Source organism: Pimephales promelas, chromosome 13 (assembly GCF_988280905.1).
Source record: "Pimephales promelas chromosome 13, fPimPro1.hap1.1, whole genome shotgun sequence".
NCBI classification, from domain to species: Eukaryota; Metazoa; Chordata; class Actinopteri; order Cypriniformes; family Leuciscidae; genus Pimephales; species Pimephales promelas.
Genome location: NC_142781.1, coordinates 7,013,215 through 7,034,549, shown reverse-complemented (window position 1 = coordinate 7,034,549; position 21,335 = coordinate 7,013,215). Strand labels below are relative to the sequence as shown.

The 21,335-nt window shown below is 38.7% G+C and overlaps 1 protein-coding gene across 1 annotated transcript in view; it reads left to right on the top strand.

The window, feature by feature from the left end:
• lama4 (laminin, alpha 4) overlaps positions 1-21,335 on the top strand; it is a 116,790-nt gene that overhangs the window by 2,808 nt on the left and 92,647 nt on the right. The window contains exons 2-6 of the mRNA XM_039657000.2: positions 8,621-8,722; positions 8,952-9,079; positions 15,343-15,423; positions 15,520-15,734; positions 17,209-17,309. Of these exons, the coding sequence (XP_039512934.2) occupies positions 8,621-8,722; positions 8,952-9,079; positions 15,343-15,423; positions 15,520-15,734; positions 17,209-17,309 (627 nt within the window). The remainder of the gene's footprint in view (positions 1-8,620; positions 8,723-8,951; positions 9,080-15,342; positions 15,424-15,519; positions 15,735-17,208; positions 17,310-21,335) is intronic.

Genomic DNA, 21,335 nt, shown 5'->3' with positions numbered 1-21,335 from the left:
AAAGCTTAATGCATATGGGTGAAGTGTCCCTTTAAACGAACAGCCAAAACGCATAAAGAGTTTTATGTTTTCAGTTGGAAACGGTGTTGTGTAAACAGACCCTAAGTAACCTTGATCAGCCAAATTCTAAAATAGCAAATGTTCATTATTTCATATTTCATTTCATAACTAATTGCAATTTAATTACAGTGATCAACTTTATTTAATATTGGTGGGATGCGCATTTTATGCTTATTAGGCTGTTAGCTTAGTAACATGCAAACATTGCAACAAAAAAATGGTGGAAACAGGCAACAATACTGATGTAGTAACTGGTTTAGAAATTGTTACCAACATAAACATTGTTTTGTGAATTCTAGACAATGCACTCTAGTAGATGTGATACTATGCAAACTATGAGGGCTTTCACACTGGCAGTTTAGTTCGAAAATGGAAAATTGGTAATCTGACAGCTGTCATGGAGGCCATGAAGTGCACTGTGAAGTGTAGTGTTTGGTAGCAATAGAAGTGTTGTCAGCGTTGGGTTGCAGCAGGGGTGAAATCAAAGGCTGTATTTAGTTGCAGCAATATTGTAACAAAAACTATCAAAAACATGAGCCACAGGAGGAGACGAGAACGGACAAATACTGAACCAAGGTTATAAATACACAGAGGGATGATTAACGTAACCCAGAACATGTGACTGACTTAAATCAGTAAGGAAAACACACAGACAGATGAGCAAGCAGGTAAAAACCAAAACTGAAACACAAAGCAAACAGAACATGACCATGATGACAACTGTGACATGATTTGTGTGTGAATGTAACTCAGACTCGGGTCATCAGGAGAACTGCAGCGAACAATGAACCTGTGGTCTAATAAAACATCGGTAGTCAACCGTTCTCTGAGATTTGTTTTCATGATAATCGAATGTAAAGAGTTTTATCTCTAAAAACTGTTTAGCGTATAATCAGTCCCTCCAGGATTTCCCGATTTTTTTTTGTGATTTTTGCGATCAAAATGACTGATTTTGTGGTGGTAATTTCCAAAAATTTGTGAAAAAATTTGCGATTTATATAACAGAGTTTTTTTTTTTTTTTGTGATTGTTGCGGGCAAAAATTGATTGATTACGCGGCCCGTTTTCTTTAAAAATGCGATGGAATATGCGGGATATTTATGCAATTTTATGCGATGAAATTGCAGGAATTTGCAAAAATTGAGGCAACTTGCAAAAATTGTGGTTTGATGAAAAAGAGAAAAAAAGTGATTCCCCCAACATCATGTTCTCACTAGGCTAATGTAAGAGTCATTTCTTATTAATTCCTTTGATAAGCAAGCATACTACATCATAGAAAGTGCTGGGAATATTTAATTTCTCATCTTGTTTTATTTCAGACTGTAACGAGTGTAAATAAGGTGTGGCCCCTTTAAGAGCTCTCTGCAGTGTTATATGTGCGCCTCGAACACCCCATGTCTGTTTGATGCTACTTCTTTTATCTTATGTTGTTTATTAAGTAACGATGTGACGGTAGAACGTGTGACAGACAGTTATACGAGTTCGATTTGTGAGATGTCAATTGCCTCCGTGAGTCTGTCTGGCGTCGCGTAATTGCGTCACTTCATAACGTTCCCATGGAAACAGGGGGAAATGGCTGCTCTTGTGTGAAGCAAACGCAACATTTCAACTTTCTGCTAAGATACATGTGACGTTTTTTGCAACGAAAATGCGAGGATTATGAAATTATGCAAACCCTGCATATTTTGCACGGAAATCGGCAATTTATGCGCCGAAAGTGCGACGTATTTGAAAAAATGCTGCCCCCGCATAAATATGCGGACTTTGGCTGATTTTGCATTGAATTCAGCGATCGCATAATCGCGTTTTTCTGGAGGGACTGTATAATGCTAGTAATGGGGGGATTGACTAAGTAAAAAGAAATCGCTAGTTTATACCACTAACAAGGCTCAAAATAGCCCCACACTAACACAGTAACATAATGAGGCTCCATACATGCAAAACGAAGCATTGAGAACTTTGTAAGTGTACAGACCGTTTAATAAGAAGATACTTTATGAAGACAGTTCACTTCGCGTATACAGACAGTCACAGGAGCCATCTTAAAAAATAGTCTCGATAAGTCAAACCACGAACGTCGTGCTGAGTGATCTGAACTGTATGAAGTTCAACGAACTTCTGAACTGTATGAACGGCGTTCGGGCATCGACTTATCGAGAATGTTTTTTAAGATGGCTCCTGTCTGTATACGTGAAGTGAACTGTCTTCAAAAAATATCTTCTTATTAAACGGTCTGAACACTTACAAAGTTCTCAATGCTTCGTTTTGCATGTATGGAGCCTCATTATGTTACTGCATTAGTGTGGGGCTATTTTGAGCCTTGTTAGTGGTATAAACTAGCGATTTCTTTTTACTTAGTCAATGCCCCTATTACTGGCATTATACGCTAAACAGTTTTTAGAGATAAAACTCTTTACATTTGATTATCATGAAAACAAATCTCAGAGAACGATTGACTAGGTACCGATGTTTTATTAGACCAAGGGTTCATTGTTCGCCGGAGTTCTCCTTTAAGGAAGCAAATAATATGCGTATGCGTTTTAGCCATTGAGTATGGAAGCTTGTTTCCACCACTGAATAAAATAATAAAGTCAGTATTGTCAAGTCACCTTTATTTATATAGCGCTTTTTACAGTTCAGATTGTTTCAAAGTAGCTTTACAGAGATAACAGGAAAATAATGCAACAAAGTTTGTTTTGGCTGTACAGTAAATCTAGAACAAAATAGTGTTAAAGTCCAGTTTAAGTAAGTTCAGTGATGACTCATTTCTGTTGTAAAAATGTTATTAATTTAGTTCATATATATATGAAGAGTTCAGGTGCAAAAGCCTCTAAATGCCATTTGAAATTTTCTTCTAAAATTACCATTTTTATCAAGCTTGTAAATTTAAGTTCAGTAATTTCACTTAAATGACAATTAATAGGTAATCTTCATTGCCATTTAAGTGAAATTACTGAACTTAAATATACAAGCTTGATAAAAATGATCATTTTAGAAGAAAATTTCAAATGGCACTTAGAGGCTTTTGCATCTGAACTCTTCATATATATATATATACAAATAATATATGTTGGCACTCTGGAGAAAACAGTGATGTCATCGTCTAGCTCGTTTCTCATATAATGGTGTTAATGCAGGCAGATCAATAATATTGTTGAATATTAATTGTGAGATTTAAACACAATTGCAAGTTATAAAGTCAAAATTGCAAGATATAAACTCATAATTCTGAAAAAAAGGCAGTATGAGATCAAAAAAAAAATCACAGCTTTGTTTCCATTACTATTCTAGGTTAACAGACACAAAACACACAAAAAAGAAGAGTGAAATGTCCCATTGCTGTTATATTGTACAGTATATCAGAAGTCTGCTTGGCCAATCACATTTGAGGACCCAAACTAACAATTACACTCCTGTACTATAAATGGACCAAGTATAATTAGAATGCATACACAAACATTGCTGAAATTCAGTTGTCCTCTGTTTTTATGATCTGGTATGTGTTTCTTACTTGGTGTGGGGTTTCACTGAAGTAATATAAACAGAGTGAGAGAGAAGGAGAAAGAAATGAGTTACAGGCAAGAAGGAAATGGCTGTTGTGAGAGCCAATGGGTCAGATTTAAATTTATCCATTTATTTACGTTTTAACCAAAGTAACACATCAAGTTTATATTGTATGAGCTCATGCATTCCCTGGTCTCAAACTCATAATCATCTGTGTCTTGCTGTGGACCCCTACTATTATAGCTAGGGACTGAAGACATTTATGATTAAGAATATCCAATATGGTTACAATTACCAAGTTAGATTGTAACTTATGCAAGAGCCAATCCTGACACTGGTAGCCAATCATGTAACTGATATTTTTGTGTAGCCAGACTTTTGACTGTCAACATAAAGTCTGGTCCACTGCTGTTTATCCTGGCCAATAACTGCCTATTTAGGCAGAAAGTATATCAGTCCATGATGTCCCTTGCCTACTGTTCGCATGCAGCCTGATTTTTGTGTTGATCTGTGGACTGTGTTCATGGTGAAAAGTATGCCATGAAGTGAAACGTGGAGAAAGGAAGTATACTTTTGGCTGAAGTGATTGAGTGATTTTTGCATGTGCAAGTGTTTATAGAGCTCAAGCTGACTCTGGTTTACTTTATGTTTAAGTAAATGGTACTTTATACAATACAGATTGCTTCAGAGTAAACACATACAGATTGCTTCAGAGATTGCTTCACTGTAATAAAAAGGAAAGAAACTGAATAAATTATGCAAAATTATTTGATCAGGAAACAATAAATTCAGTTTAATTACAACCACTAAGCAGCTCTGCAGAATATTTACTGAATATCATTATTCAGTTTAATTCAATTCAGTTACTCTGTTCTCATTCAATTTTCAGTGCAATTCACTGAGTATTATTATTATTATTATTATTTTACCACCCATTGATTAAGCCAAAGTGTGACAGTGGCAAGGAACAAAAACTTTTCAAAGTAGTGGGGGAAAAAAACCTTGAGAGAAACCAGTCTCAGTCACAAGGGTTGTAACAGGAGGTTGTTTTCCTCTGGCTGAATACAACAAAAATAGGCTGAATGAGGATTTCAATTAAGCTACATCTCATGTTGTTTTTGTTGACCGAAGTTATATATATATATTTAAAGCTGTTCCTCTAGCTTGTTAGACCAGCATGGGTCACAACAGAATTGGGTGACACCATTGAGGTGGAGGTTTAGTCTGACTGGCAGGTTGAAATGGAGGCAGAGTTGTAGAATCGGCAGACGACTGGCATATCAATGAATTTTTGCATGACAGTCTTACTGTCACGGGGTGTGGTGGAGTGCAGGCTGAGGAAGACAGACTGAAGAGGCAAAGCTCCAATACAATTGCTTTACTTAAACTCTCAAAAGCAGACGGGTACAGGAAACAGGCAGGGATACACTCTCAACACGAGGTAACATAAACATCGACCGACAAAGACTGAATGGAACAGAGGGAACTAAATACATGGAAGAATCAAACATAATGAGGTGCAAACAGGTGAAACAGATGAAACAGGACCCTGAACGGGAGGCTGATGAGGGAGTGAGTTCAGGTGTGCAGACGAGAGGATCATGGGAAGTGTAGTGCTGAAGACAAGACAGACTGGTGCAGACGGAGGACTGTGACACTTACTAGTTAAGGTCTGTGTTGCGGACCTAGCTGGGCATGATGTATTGTGGGGTCTGAAAGTCAGTCCATTGTTCTGCAGAGCAGGACAGAGTTAAACTGGAAAAGAGATTGCTCAAATATTTCCTCCACTTTTAGATGTGGATCAGTCAGAGGGTGTGATGTATGAAGGTCAGCTTTGTTCTGCCTTGCAGTGGGAGCTTATTGAATTAAACACTTCTCACAACACTACAGTATAACCAGGCCACTCAGTAGCATTATATGACGCTGTCCTGGGGTGAGCATTTAGATATGTGGAGAGGAAAACTAATGTCAATGTGCAGATACAATTCAAATGACGGGTTTTTATTTATTTATTTATACAAATTTCTCAATTAATGTAGGTAATTTCAAAACTCATTTCAAAACTCTCCACACAGTTCCAGCTTCCAGCTTGGCAAATTTTATTTACATGTTTAAAATTCACATACAAAATGCACTAAAACAATCAAAATATTTTAATATATGATATCATATATTTGTCTCAAATCAACTAATTTTTACATAACAGGTTGTCATGCAACAAATGCACTTTGTCACTCATGCTAACACAAACATAACACAAACACTAACATTTTGTTATTTGTTTATTTTTGTTTAGTGAAGAAAACTTTTCATTGAGGGTTCGCCGGTTCCTGCCAACTTGTTCCCCGAGCCCTTAACTTAGTTACACTGTTTAATTTAGTTTTGAACTTCAGATTTGAAAAAAGTATAAAATGTGCAAATTGGCCTGTATATGTAGAGTTTTCATTCACTTCATTTAGAGCTCACATGGACTGCTGTTGTGCTCACTGTGTGAAGAGTTTTGAAAAAGTGACCTAAGCATTGAGAAATTGGTCCCAGAGATTGTAATTTTTTGTCATTATTTTCTTATATATATATATATATATATATATATATATATATATATGGTATGTAATATATTATTCAAGTCAGTAAAATTAAAAAGATTGTACTGTACAGTTAATACACTCATCTAAAGAATTATCAGGAACACATGTTCAATTTCTCATTAATGCAATTATTTAATCAACCAATCACATGGCAGTTGCTTCAACGCATTTAGGGGTGTGGTACTGGTCAAGACAATCCCCTGAACTCCAAATTGAATGTCAGAATGGGAAAGAAAGGTGATTTAAGCAATTTTGAGCGTGGCATGGTTGTTGGTGCCAGACGAGCCGGTCTGAGTATTTCACAATCTGCTCAGTTACTGGGATTTTCACACACAACCATTTCTAGGGTTTACAAAGAATGGTGTGAAAAGGGAAAAAACATCCAGTATGCGGCAGTCCTGTGGGGGAAAATGCCTTGTTGATGCTAAAGGTCAGAGGAGAATGGTCCGACTGATAGAAGAGCAACTTTGACTGAAATAACCACTTGTTACAACCGAGGTATGCAAAGCATTTGTGAAGCCACAACACGCACAACCTTGAGGCGGATGGGCTACAACAGCAGAAGACCCCACCGGGTGCCACTCATCTCCACTACAAATAGGAAAAAGAGGCTACAATTTGCAAGAGCTCACCAAAATTGGACAGTTGAAGACTGGGGAAATGTTGCCCGGTCTGATGAGTCTCGATTTCTGTTGAGACATTCAGATGGTAGAGTCAGAATTTGGCGTAAACAGAAAGAGAACATGGATCCATCATGCCTTGTAACCACTGTGCAGGCTGCTGGTGGTGGTGTAATGGTGTGGGGGATGTTTTCTTGGCACACTTTAGGCCCCTTAGTGCCAACTGGGCATTGTTTAAATGTCACAGCCTACCTGAGCATTGTTTTTGACCTTGTCCATCCTTTTATGGCCACCATGTCCCCATCCTCTGATGGCTACTTCCAGCAGGATAATGCACCATGTCACAAAGCTCGAATCATTTCAAATTGGTTTCTTGAACATGACAATGAGTTGACTGTACTAAAATGGCCCCCACAGTCACCAGATCTCAACCCAATAGAGCATCTTTGGGATGTGGTGGAACAGGAGCTTCGTGCCCTGGATGTGCATCCCACAAATCTCCATCAACTGCAAGATGCTATCCTATCAATATGGGCCAATATTTCTAAAAAATGCTTTTAGCACCTTGTTGAATCAATGCCACGTAGAATTGAGGCAGTTCTGAAGGTGAAAGGGGGTCACACACAGTATTAGTATAGTGTTCCTAATAATCCTTTAGGTGAGTGTATACCATAATATAACTCTAACAACATAAACATCATGAATCATGACTCTCAAATCTATACACAAACACACACTAAAAGAGGAGGTTTGATTTCTCCCACTGTTGCTCCTAAGCAGTGATGATGACTCAAACAGGAAGCTTCAGTCCGAAAGTTTTGTCCGAAAGTCCCATGAGTGGAACTGATGTACATGTAAATCAATTCATGTAAATCCAACCCCCCCCCCCCCCCCCCAGAAATGTCAAGTCAGGTATCCTTTATTTATACAGCGTTTTGTTTTGTTTTTTGTTTTTTTTACAATACGGATTATTTCAAAGTAGCTTTACAGAGATAAGTCAAGTCAAGTCAAGTCACATTTATTTATATAGCACTTTTTACAATACAGATTGTATCAAAGCAGCTTCACACTGATAACATTTACGTAACACAACACAGATCAATAATATTATTGAATATGTCCAACAGGACATTTAATATTCAACAATATTATTGATCTGTGTTGTAACAAGATAACAGGAAAATAATGCAAAAAAGTTTGTTTCTAGGATACCTAGTCCAGCTTAATTTAAGTGATGGTTCCTTTTGTCGGAAAAAAAGTTAGTAATTTAGTTAATTTATATATATATATATAGCCACTCTGGAGAAACAGTGATGTCATCATCCAGCTCAGTTCAGTTCTCATTTAATGGTGTCAATGCAGGCAGATCAATATTATTGTTGAATGTGAAATGTTCAATTTAATTTCAGGTGAAAGAATGGAGAACAAACCTTGGGAGAAAAACTAAACTAAATTTTACAGTAACAGATTAAACTTATGGAACCACTAATGGGTGGTGGAAGAAAATATGGGATGGGAGGAAAAAAATCAAAGCTCCGTTGTCTTGCAAATCTTGTGAGTTCGGACAAACATTTTCTGTTAATTGTCCCGCTGGCAGTAGCTCCGTGCATTGACATTGTAGCGGTTCATGGAGTTTTATCTAAAAATCAGCTGGAGAGCAGTGATGTATGAACTGAGAACTTTTTAGATGACCTTCATATAGCAAAATTAAAATATCCTAGTTAAGCTTTATTAAAAACATATACCTGGAATATGAAGTGACTGTAGTTGAAGGAACTTTCACACATATGGCACATATCATGATAACTGTTGATAGTTCATGTTCATGTTTGGCAATGATTTATTGCAGGTATGTGCTCGAGGATTCTTCCTGAATGATCGTGAAACCTGTCTCCCCTGTAACTGTAAAGGCCATGCTGATAGCTGTGAGGATATCACTGGGATATGCATTGTAAGTATTAGTTTCAAAACTCTTTAAAGTAAAAACATTTTTTAATTATTTAATGTAAGTGCTTTACAGAAACTGACACTCTCCATTGGGTAACTGATGTCGTAACTCGTCTCACTGGAACATATGGTGTTGATTTAAAAAATTCTGTTGGCAGTGTAACCAGCATTTGTGTGTGTTTTTTTTTTTTTTTTTTCTGAAATGCACATTCTTTCTGCATCCTGTGTTTTAGGGATGTCAGGATCACGCTATTGGAGATTTCTGTGAGCACTGTGAAGATGGATTTTTACCCGTGCTTCTTCCTGATGGCACATTCATGTGTAGACCATGTGCCTGCCCGATATCACTAGAGTCTAACAAGTGAGTCCAGTCTTGACCTCAGACATTTACAACTAAATCATGCCAATACAATCCCTAACAGTAACAGCAAAAATAACTTGAGTCCTTATTATCCTGTTAAAAGTGAAATATGACATGCAGCAAAAAAGTTGTCTTCAATACTAGTATTGTTATTTGTGTGATTGCATCATGTTTATATTTTTAGCATGAACAAACATCCATATCCTGGACTTCATAATGTAAAAAGCTTCTTTTCACAATGTCTTATCTCTCAGGCTGGACTGGGGCTAACACTTGGCCCTGGAAATATCCAGTCCATTTGGCCCACATTTCCCAGTAAACATATTGAGAGCCTTTAAATTAAATAATTAATAAAATAACGGACTGAAATCAATAACAAAATATATTACTGAATCACAAAAGCAGTTGACAATATTAAAGTTGCATATTTTGTCACATAAAAGTATCAGTAAATCATTCATTGTGAGTTAGGATGCAGTTGTCACGTATTCTGAACTGAACTGAACTCTGAACACGTATTCAGAGTTCGGCCTGAACTTCTTCACAGGTTTTTAAAATTGCTTTGGTGCAATTTTCACAAACTTTTAAAACTAGATGGCACAAAAACGTAAAACTTGGCCAACATGACATCATGACTTTTTCGTAAACATATACGCCACTTTCGAGTCAGGTGGCGTGTCATCTCTACGCAATTTGAGCTATCCGCGTGTATGTGTATATGTCTACGCCATTAACTGGCTACTTGCCAGTGAGATTTGCATGTCTTCAGGGTTACACCAGACGTTCTCATTCAGTCAGTCGATGTTACGTCGATATTGACGTATTGGGTCCCTGGTAAGCGCCAAAGCCACTGAACTATGTTACAAATCTTGGAGATGCAGATTCTGGCAAGCTGGTGCATGCCTCTTTGGGAACTTCTCTCACAAAGTCGTAACCTGCTCAGCGCCCCAAGTAAGCCAGAGGAAAGTCCACCATACCAAAAGGTTCTCACTCGAAGCTGCTGTTCCTGTCCCTGGGAAGAGTGCTTTGGAACTCAATTGCCAACTTATCTCGGCCATGACCAAACACTGGGGAAAAGTCCCAACCCCAAAGAGGAGAACGCTACGAAGACCACACCCTGCCTGAAGGTAATGTGTGGAAGTACACATAGGCAATGGACTGAACCGTAAGGCAGTGCAACATATGGAAGGTCTCTGAGGCAGGTCCTACTTGGCCAGAGAGAACTACAGCGCAGAGCCAACAAGAGGTTCAACAAGAGGGAAACTGCATCGTGGACCATACACACACGGGATTACCAATTGGCAATCACATCGTATGGGCATCTAGTCCAGTACAAGAGCTGACCAGGTGGGCATGCACACTAGTACTGCTGGGCTGGTGAGCTGCAATGGCGGCAACATAGACCTTCAAGCTGGAGTGGGACAGCCTCTGCTCCAAGCCCTCTTTGAAGGAAGGAAGCACAGAGCCAACCGGGCATTTATTGGGGTCTTCTCATCGAGATGAACACCACTCAGCAAACAGACTCTACTTCAAAGCATAAGCGCGCCTCATGGAGGGGGCTCTAGCTGAAGTGATAGTGTCAACTACCACTAAAGGTAGGCAAGGGTAAGGGAACAAGGAGCACTGGGGCCCTACCTGGGAAGCACAGCGTACAGAGTAGAAGGCGGTGAGTGTAGTGCACTTGTTGTGTGAATTTACTCTTGTTTCACTCTGTTGCACATTACACCGGTTCTTGTGTTTATTGTATTGTTAAAATCACTTGGTAATGGATCCTGTGTACCTTGATCCATCTTTATCTTCGTGACACAAACACAGCAGACCAGAATCTGTTTCTGTAAATATTCCAAATTACCCCCAGAAAAAAAGTAGCTTATGAATTATCTTAAATTGCAGTAAACCCTACCTGACTCAAAGTAATGTTGAATGTTTTTGCCTAATTGCTGACTGGCAGACATCCTCTGAGACTACACTTGCCATGTCCTTGTTCCACTGTTTCCTAAAGAAAATCTAAAGATGGAGTGGCCACACTTTGAATCAGACTGTAAACTCTAGATATAGAGTCTAACAACTAACTATGAGCATCTGGACTATGAGATGGTGTCAAAAGAGAATTAAAATCATTTTTTGACTAGGCTTTGTATCTGCAGATAATAATAATAATAATAATAATACATCACACTTGTATAGCGCTTTTTTGGACACTCAAAGACGCTTCACATGGGACAAGGACAAAATAAAGCAAAAAAAATAAAAATAAATAAATAAAGGTGTTCTAAGGAAATGCTAGTTTGAACAGATGAGTTTTGAGTGCTGTTTTGAAATTTGATAGTGAAACAGAGTTTCTAATGCATGTAGGGAGTGAGTTCCAAAGGGTGGGGGCAGCAATGGCAAAAGATCGATCCCCCAATGTCCGGCGATTTGTGCGGGTGATCTGAGTAAGGCGGTTTGTGCCATATGAGCGCAGGTGACGGGTGGGTTGGTGCTGTACCAGGAGTTCAGTGAGGTAGGACGGGGCCAGGCTATGGAGGGACTTGTAGGTGAGGAGGAGGAGCTTATATTGAATACGATAGCGTACAGGAAGCCAGTGGAGCTGCTGAAGAACGGGGGTGATGTGTTCCCGGGACTTGGTGTGGGTAAGCAAGCGGGCGGCTGAGTTCTGGATGTATTGTAGCTTTTGTAATTGATTAGTAGGTAGTCCATAGAGAAGGCTATTGCAGTAGTCGAGTCTTGAAGTTATGAAGGCATGGATGAGGATTTCAGCTGTTGACAGGGTTAGGGAGGGGCGAAGACGGGCGATGTTGCGGAGGTGGAAAAAGGATAGTTTAGTGACATGATTGATGTGTGTTCGGTAAGAGAGGGTGGAGTCCATTATGATACCAAGGTTTCGAACGGAGTGGGAGGGTGATACAATATTTCCATCGATAAGAAGACTGAAGTTCTGTAGTCTAGGAAGGAGTGATTTTGGGCCGGTGATAAGGAGTTCAGTTTTATTGCTGTTTAATTTGAGAAAGTTATTGTCCATCCAGGTCTTTAAGTCGGAAATGCAATCGGTGATGGTGGAGAGGATAGCCGGGGTGATGGATTTGGTGGATATGTAGAGTTGGGTATCATCGGCATAGCAATGAAAATGGAGTCCATGGTGACGGATGATCTTACCGAGGGGAAGCATATAAATGGTGAAGAGGAGGGGGCCAAGCACGGAACCTTGGGGAACACCATAGTTGGCAGGGGAGGTGTGGGAGTTGCAGTTATTAATAGAGACAAAATGGTGACGGTCAGAGAGGTAGGAGGTTAGCCAAAGAAGTGCTGTGCCAGAGACGCCAATAGATCTAAGCCGATGAAGGAGGACTGAGTGGTCAATAGTGTCAAATGCAGCGGAGAGGTCGAGGAGGAGGAGGATGGATATGGAACCAGAGTCAGCAGCAATGAGGAGATCGTTTGTGACTTTAAGAAGGGCTGTTTCTGTACTGTGGTGTGGACGGAATCCGGATTGAAACGTTTCAAATAATTGAGAGGAGTGGAGATATTTTTGGAGTTGTGTGATGACGGCACGTTCCAGAATTTTTGATAATAGTGGGAGATTGGAGATGGGTCTGAAGTTTTCCAGATTGTCAGGGTCCAGGCCCGGTTTTTTCAGGAGGGGTGTGATGGACTCAAGTTTTAGTGGGGATGGAACGGATCCAGACATGAAGGAAGTGTTAATGATGTTGGTGATAAGAGGGATGAGGATTGGTTGACAGGCTTTAAAGAGCTGTGAGGGTATCGGGTCAAGCTGGCAGTTGGAGAATTTCATAGTTGAAAGGAGTTTGGAGGTGTCAGAGGGAGACAGAGGAGAGAAAGAGGAAAAACTGTCAAGTGTGAGGGGAGTAAGTTGATGTTCAGGGAGCGGAGAAACTGAGGAAGTTGATGTTAATGAACAATGTATGGTATGGATTTTGGAATGGTAGAATGACAGGAAGTTGTTACATTTGTCTGTAGTGAAAGTGGAGGTTATACTATCCTTAGGTTTGGTCAGTTTTGCAAATGTGGAGAATAGGGTGCGAGCGTTGGAAGAGTTTGAATGGATGAGTTGTGAATAGTAGTTAGCCCGGGCATTTTTGAGAGCAGAATTGTATGTGGTTATGGCGTGCTTATAGGCTTGGGCATGAACAGTGAGGCCGGATTTTTTATGAATCCTTTCAAGTTGTCTTTTTTGTCTTTTGAGAACGTGAAGATCCGGGCTGTACCAGGGTGCAGAGTTGGAGAAGGAGACTGAGGCAGTTTTGAGCGGGGCTATTTGGTTGAGGCAGGTGGAGAGTGAGTGATTGTAAAGGTTGACTAGATCGGAGGCAGTTGGAGCAGAGGGAAGCGAAGAAGTTGAGATGGCATGGGATATGGAGGAGGTAAGGGCGAAGTGACTAATGGATTTCAGGTTTCGAAATGTAATTGTTCTGGTGTGTTTAGCAGAAGGACAGGGGGTGATGATATCCAAAGTGATAGCCAGATGATCAGAGATTGTGAGGTCGATCAGTGAAAGGTTATGTATAGTGAGAGAGGGTGTGGAACAGACCAGGTCAAGGATATGTCCGTGATTATGTGTAGGCGAAGTGACATGCTGAGTGAGGTTGAGGCAGTTTAAAATGTCCAAAAAGTCAGATGTGAATTTTGCTTCCGGAGAGTCGATATGAATGTTAAAGTCACCAATGAGGAGGACGGACGGTGAAATAGAGGACAGCTGAGTTACAAAATCTGTGAAATCGGAAAGAAATGATGAGCAAGTTTTGGGAGGGCGGTAGATGACTGCGGCAATGAGTGATTTGGAACCAGGAAGTCTAAAGGCCAAATGTTCGAATGAGGATACAACCGGGATGGGGATGGGGCGGATCGAAATAATGCTGCGGTAAATGACTGCAATGCCACCACCTCGCCGGTCCAGACGGGGATTATCAATGAAAGAGTATCCAGGTGGAGTGGTCTGATTTAACCTTAACTGCAATATAGTCCATGGGTTTGTGCCAGGTTTCAGTAAGACAGAGAAAATCCAATTTATTGTCAGTGATGAATTCACAGAGGAGCAGACTTTTATTGTTGAGTGATCTTGTATTGAATAGCGCTGTCTTGAGAGGCTTTTGTTTTGAAATCCAAGTGGCGGAAGTTGAGACGGGCAGGAGGTTAGATGAAGTCACGTGATGAGTGCGCGGATGACGTATGCAATTTACAATCTGTCTATACAATTTAGATTTAGGAATATTAAAAAAATTACCATATGTTCAAATGAAAGAAAACTTAAAGAAACCTCATCTAAATCCCTTTTTAAACTATGTCTGAAGGCAATGATCGATTAACAGTGGGATGGTGGGAAAAGTGCATTGGATGTAATTGGTAGCAAAGAAAGTGATTGTTTCGCCAATGGATTGCTTGTCAGATACTTCTGTTTAGTGGTGGCAGGGCATTGAAAAGAGACTGCCTGAAAGATGCATGCTCAGTCTTCACCCAATTGCTTTGCCCAATAAATAATTGGATCAATATTACAAGATCAATGGTAAAACATGACGTTGGGCAATGCCAGTATCTTTTTGCCTTTCTGCCCACCTTATTGTGTTGGTTTGGGCTCAAAACGTTCACGTGTGTGGCCAACCTTAGGGAATTGTTTATTTGAACTTTCCTTAAATCAGTCTTAGCTCTTTTAATTATAAGAAAACACCTTTATGCGGTCGAAATGCAGTTTTGTTTAATTAAATAAATACAGTTCAACACAGAGTGTTAGAGCCATAATATACATTGTTCAAACTTGTATTTAATGTCTTAAATGCACTATTAACTTGGAGGATTTTGAAATTTTCTTGAACATTCTTGAACCAATCTTGAAATTTCATTTTATACCTGCAAATAATCCCATACAATCTAAATCTGGGTCAGGTAAAAACACTGGAGCCTCAATTCCTTGCAGTATGGGGATCAGTGATTGGTGGTTACTTTGTGAAGTACATTTTGATGTGCACTTATGGTTGATTGTAACACACCTTTAGTGTAATGAAATAATGGCATTAGGCCTTGTAGGCTATTTTCTTATAGGCCTGTGTATCCTATTATACTGTATGTGTAGCGGAGGCCAGCTATTGACAGCTGTGTAGGTAAACCTCACTCCCCTGATCTCAAGAGAGTGAGTATCACTAGCGACTGTTGTTAAAGATTGTGGTCTTTAGTGTCTTTGTTAGAGCGCCTTGTTAGCGAATAGTGTCCTGCAGGATGTCTGATGTTTTTTTTCTTCTTCTTTTTTTCAGCTTTGCAGATTACTGTGATAAGAGGGGTAATTTTCTGAGATGTGTGTGCCAGGAAGGATATGCTGGACACTACTGCGAGAGGTTGGTTCTTCACCCACAAATGGCTTGATATATACTTTTTTAAGTAGAATTTTTATATTTTACTCCTAATTACATTTTTTGTCTCTCACCACCAAGATGTGCTCCAGGTTATTATGGCAATCCCATGGAGGTGGGCAATTCCTGCAAAAAGTGTGATTGTAATGGCAACTCAGACCCAAACCTTATCTTCAATGAATGCAATAATATGACAGGCCAGTGCCTGAACTGCTGGGCAAACACCGCTGGTGACAACTGTGAAAGATGTGCTCCGGGTTTCTATGGTGAAGCCATCAGTGCTAAGGACTGTCGGGGTAGGTGCTAGAAATTATAATATGTATTACTGACAGTGTAAACATTTTCTGGTAATATCCAGATAAGAGAGCAAATACATACTTCAATTTCTGAAGTTGTAAATTTTATGGCAAAATACATTTGATTGCTCCCTTGACTTGACATATTGTGGCTTAGAGTCAAAATTAGCCAGCAGTAATAGATTATATTATATTTTGTTGTGTAGGCCTACACATACTGTATATAACTGCTGAACATTAATAAAGTGAACTTAGAACCTATAATATTATCATTCAGGTCCATCTGGGATTGTTAGCATTAACAACTATACCAGGCTGTGAATTAAACAAAAGCTTGTAGCTATTAAAAAAAGTCATGCTCTTCATGCTTGTCTTCTACCCTAACTGCATGTTTCAATATGTGAAAACATTGAGGAAAACTGCTCTTATCAAGCCACTTCAAGGAGACTTTAAAGTATGGGTTCAAATTTATTTCCATCCATTCGTCAAGGGAAATGGCTCAGCAGTTTGTATTCTCTTTTGTTATCAAGCAAAATCTTTCAAGTTTTCTTATGTACTATTGGAACTGCACCTCATTTAGCCGAAGCTCCTGCAACATTTTTTTAATGCTATCAATACATTTTTTTTTTCAAGCATTTATCAAGATTAACAAAGTACACTGTAAATATTTTTTTATTATTATTTTTAATGGTAAAAGACTGTCAAAATGCTTTGGTAAAAAGAAAAAAAAAATTTATTTGGTTAACGGTAAATTCCCATACTCTGAACAGTGAAAAATGCAATAAATCCAGTGAGATATTAAATGTAATTTTATTGTAAAATATTGTTGAATGTACAGTTATTGGAAGTTAAAAATAAAATTTATTATAAATGTAAAAAAAAAAAAAAAAAAAAAAAAAAAAAAACTAATTTTAGTAAATTGGTATGTGAATATTATTTCAGTTAATTGTTTTTTTTATTGTAAATTTATTAAGATCAATCTGTAAAACTTAATGTTGCTACCATAGTTTTTTTTACGGCAAAGTTCTTGTAACCACAGCTGCCTTTTTTTAACAGCTAATTTCACAGATGCATTGCAAGCTAAATTACTGAATGATTTCTGGTGACCCTACAGTATTTGGAGTTGTGGAGATTGTAGTCCTACTGATTCTTAATCTATAGTAGCAAGACTTTAAAGATGTGTGTAAGTTATGCCTCTTTAACTGAATCAAACAGAATTGCAAAACTCATTTTCAAACAGGTTTCTCCAAAGTCTACAGCCATCAGCCATAGATAGTCACGTCCAAAGTAACATCAATTCTTGATGTTATTCAGTACTGATGTTATTCAAGTTTATTCAGTATTGTCAGTTAGATTGTCAGTTGTTCTAAATATGTTTACTATATTTCATGTCTGTTTTATGGCTCGAGTGCATTACAGAATTTCTTGTTTAGAGGGTTAATATGATGTCTCTCTCTCTCTCTCTCTGTTTCAGAGTGTCAGTGCAACAAGTGTGGAACGGCATCATGTGATGACCGGACAGGTGTGTGTCACTGTAAGCCTGGGGTCACAGGTCACCTATGTGACAGGTGTGAGGTATGGACATTCAAAGAATTATAAATTGTCACAATATACAGTATAAATATAATCACACTCCCCCTTCAAATAGTCTGAAAACTAAAAAAAAATACATATTGCTGAATGCTGAACACATTTACACATTTACTTATCAGTTTGATGTAACATAAAACAAGGGAATGCTGTTTAAACTAATTGAGTTAGATTGACCCAACATACAATTTCCATTAAAGCTCAGCATGGACACATGCAATTTTGCTTTAATGAGATATTGTGATTTTGAGTTATTTTACACATTAAGCTATATAAAAGTGAAAATCTCAATTGAGCGCTACTCTTCACCACAATGGTAACCACAACGTCCAAAATAACAGAAACTTCTCTAAATATCCAAGGGAACATTACACATCCTCTGCCCAGGGCTGGATTTCTCAAAAGTATCATGCGCTAAGTTGATCATAGAGACCGTTGGTGGCAAAGGCTCTACGAAAGGCTTACGGCGTTAAATGCTGTCATGGGCAATGGATCTGTAGTTCCCAGCATGCTTTGCAATAAACTGAAGGGAAAGATGCTGGTAGTTTGTAAATGTTTAATGTTCAGTTATGTTGGACATTTGGATTATTTTTTTGTTATTGAACGTTGTGCTTACCATTGTGGTGGTGAAGTATAGCCATATAAGTATAGAAATATGTCACTTATGACATAAGTAAGTATATTTCACTTTGATGCACCTTAATCAGCAAGGAGCGGGTGCGAATGTGTCCGTCCTGAGGTTCATTGGAAATTGTATGTTGGGTCAATCTAACTCAATTAAGTTAAATCAGCGTCCGCTTGTTCTATGTTACATAAACCTAATAGAAGTATAGGTTAAAACAACAAAATTAGAATTTGTAGGTAGAATCAGGTATAAACACCTCCTTAAAGCTGCAGTCCGTAGCTTTTTTTGGTATAAAATGATCCAAAATTCATATTTGATAAAATATAAAATATAATATGTTAGTGTTCAAATTTATCTTTGTGCCTTAGCTCGATTCAAAGCGGTAAGCTTGTAATAATGTTTTTAATTGAGTGGTACTGGTGGATTTCCGCGGGAGATTCGTTCATGTCTTTGCGTCATTACGCCACATCTGTACACACACACATCTGTACACATAAAGCAGTCTCAACTAGTAGGCTATATTGAGTCATTAAGTCACATCTGTACACATAAAGAAGAGTCTCGGCTAGTATCAGCTATATTGAGTCATTACGTCACATCTGTACACATAAAGAAGAGTCTCGGCTAGTATGAGCTATACTGAGTCATTACGTCACATCTGTACTCATAAAGACGAGTCTCGGCTATTAGGCTATATTGAGTCATTACGTCACATGTGTACACATAAAGAAGAGTCTCGGCTAGTAGACTATATTGAGTCATTACGTCACATCTGTACTCATAAAAAAGAGTCTCGGCTAGTATGAGCTATATTGAGTCATTACGTCACATCTGTACTCATAAAGAAGAGTCTCGGCTAGTAGACTATATTGAGTCATTACGTCACATCTGTACTCATAAAGAATAGTCTCGGCTAGTAGACTATATTGAGTCATTACGTCACATCTGTACTCATAAAGATGAGTCTCGGCTAGTAGGCTATATTGAGTCATTACGTCACATCTGTACACATTAAGAAGAGTCTTGGCTAGTAGACTATATTGAGTCATTACGTCACATCTGTACACATTAAGAAGAGTCTCAGCTAGTAGGCTATATTGAGTCAATTCGTCACATCTGTACTCATAAAGATGAGTCTCGGCTATTAGGCTATATTGAGTCATTACGTCACATCTGTACACATAAAGAAAAGTCTCGGCTAGTAGGCTATATTGAGTCATTATGTCACATCTGTACACATAAAGAAGAGTCTCGGCTAGTAGGCTATATTGAGTCATTACGTCACATCTGTACTCATAAAGAATAGTCTTGGCTAGTAGACTATATTGAGTCATTACGTCACATCTGTACTCATAAAGATGAGTCTCGGCTATTAGGCTATATTGAGTCATTACGTCACATCTGTACACATAAAGATGAGTCTCGGCTATTAGGCTATATTGAGTCATTACGTCACATCTGTACACATAAAGACGAGTCTCGGCTAGTAGGCTATATTGAGTCATTACGTCACATCTGTACACATTAAGAAGAGTCTCGGCTAGTAGGCTATATTGAGTCATTACGTCACATCTGTACACATTAAGAAGAGTCTCGGCTAGTAGGCTATATTGAGTCATTACGTCACATCTGTACACATTAAGAAGAGTCTCAGCTAGTAGGCTATATTGAGTCAATTCGTCACATCTGTACTCATAAAGATGAGTCTCGGCTATTAGGCTATATTGAGTCATTACGTCACATCTGTACACATACAGAAGAGTCTCGGCTAGTAGGCTATATTGAGTCATTACGTCACATCTGTACTCATAAAGAATAGTCTCGTCTAGTAGACTATATTGAGTCATTACGTCACATCTGTACTCATAAAGATGAGTCTCGGCTATTAGGCTATATTGAGTCATTACGTCACATCTGTAAACATAAAGATGAGTCTCGGCTATTAGGCTATATTGAGTCATTACGTCACATCTGTACACATAAAGACGAGTCTCGGCTAGTAGGCTATATTGAGTCATTACGTCACATCTGTACACATTTAGAAGAGTCTCGGCTAGTAGGCTATATTGAGTCATTACATCACATCTGTACTCATAAAGAAGAGTCTCGGCTAGTAGGCTATATTGAGTCATTACGTCACATCTGTACACATTAAGAAGAGTCTCGGCTAGTAGGCTATATTGAGTCATTACGTCACATCTGTACACATTAAGAAGAGTCTCAGCTAGTAGGCTATATTGAGTCAATTCGTCACATCTGTACTCATAAAGAAGAGTCTCGGCTAGTAGGCTATATTGAGTCATTATGTCACATCTGTACACATTAAGAAGAGTCTCAGCTAGTAGGCTATATTGAGTCAATTCGTCACATCTGCACACATTAAGAAGAGTTTTGGCTGGTCATTACGTCACATCTGTACTCATAAAGAAGAGTCTTGGCTAGTAGACTATATTGAGTCATTACGTCACATCTGTACACATAAAGAAGAGTCTCGGCTAGTAGACTATATTGAGTTATTACGTCACATCTGTACTCATAAAGAAGAGTCTCGACTAGTAGACTATATTGAGTTATTACGTCACATCTGTACACATAAAGACGAGTCTCGGCTAGTAGACTACATTGAGTCATTACGTCACATCTGTACACATAAAGAAGAATCTGGGCTAGTAAATTATATTGAGACATTACGTCACATCTGTACACATAAAGAAGAGTCTCGGCTAGTATGAGCTATATTGAGTCATTACGTCACATCTGTACACATAAAGACGAGTCTCGGCTATTAGGCTATATTGAGTCATTACGTCACATCTGTACACATAAAGACGAGTCTCGGCTATTAGGCTATATTGAGTCATTACGTCACATCTGTACACATAAAGACGAGTCTCGGCTATTAGGCTATATTGAGTCATTACGTCACATCTGTACTCATAAAGATGAGTCTCGGCTATTAGGCTATATTGACTCATTACGTCACATCTGTACTCATAAAGAAGAGTCTCGACTATTAGGCTATATTGAGTCATTACGTCACATGTGTACACATAAAGAAGAGTCTTGGCTAGTAGGCTATATTGAGTCATTACGTCACATCTGTACTCATAAAGAAGAGTCTCGGCTATTAGGCTATATTGAGTCATTACGTCACTTCTGTACACATAAAGACGAGTCTCGGCTATTAGGTTATATTGAGTCATTACGTCACATCTGTACTCATAAAGAAGAGTCTCGGCTAGTAGGCTATATTGAGTCATTACGTCACATCTGTACTCATAAAGAAGAGTCTCGGCTAGTAGGCTATATTGAGTCATTACATCACATCTGTACTCATAAAGAAGAGTCTCGGCTAGTAGACTATATTGAGTCATTACGTCACATCT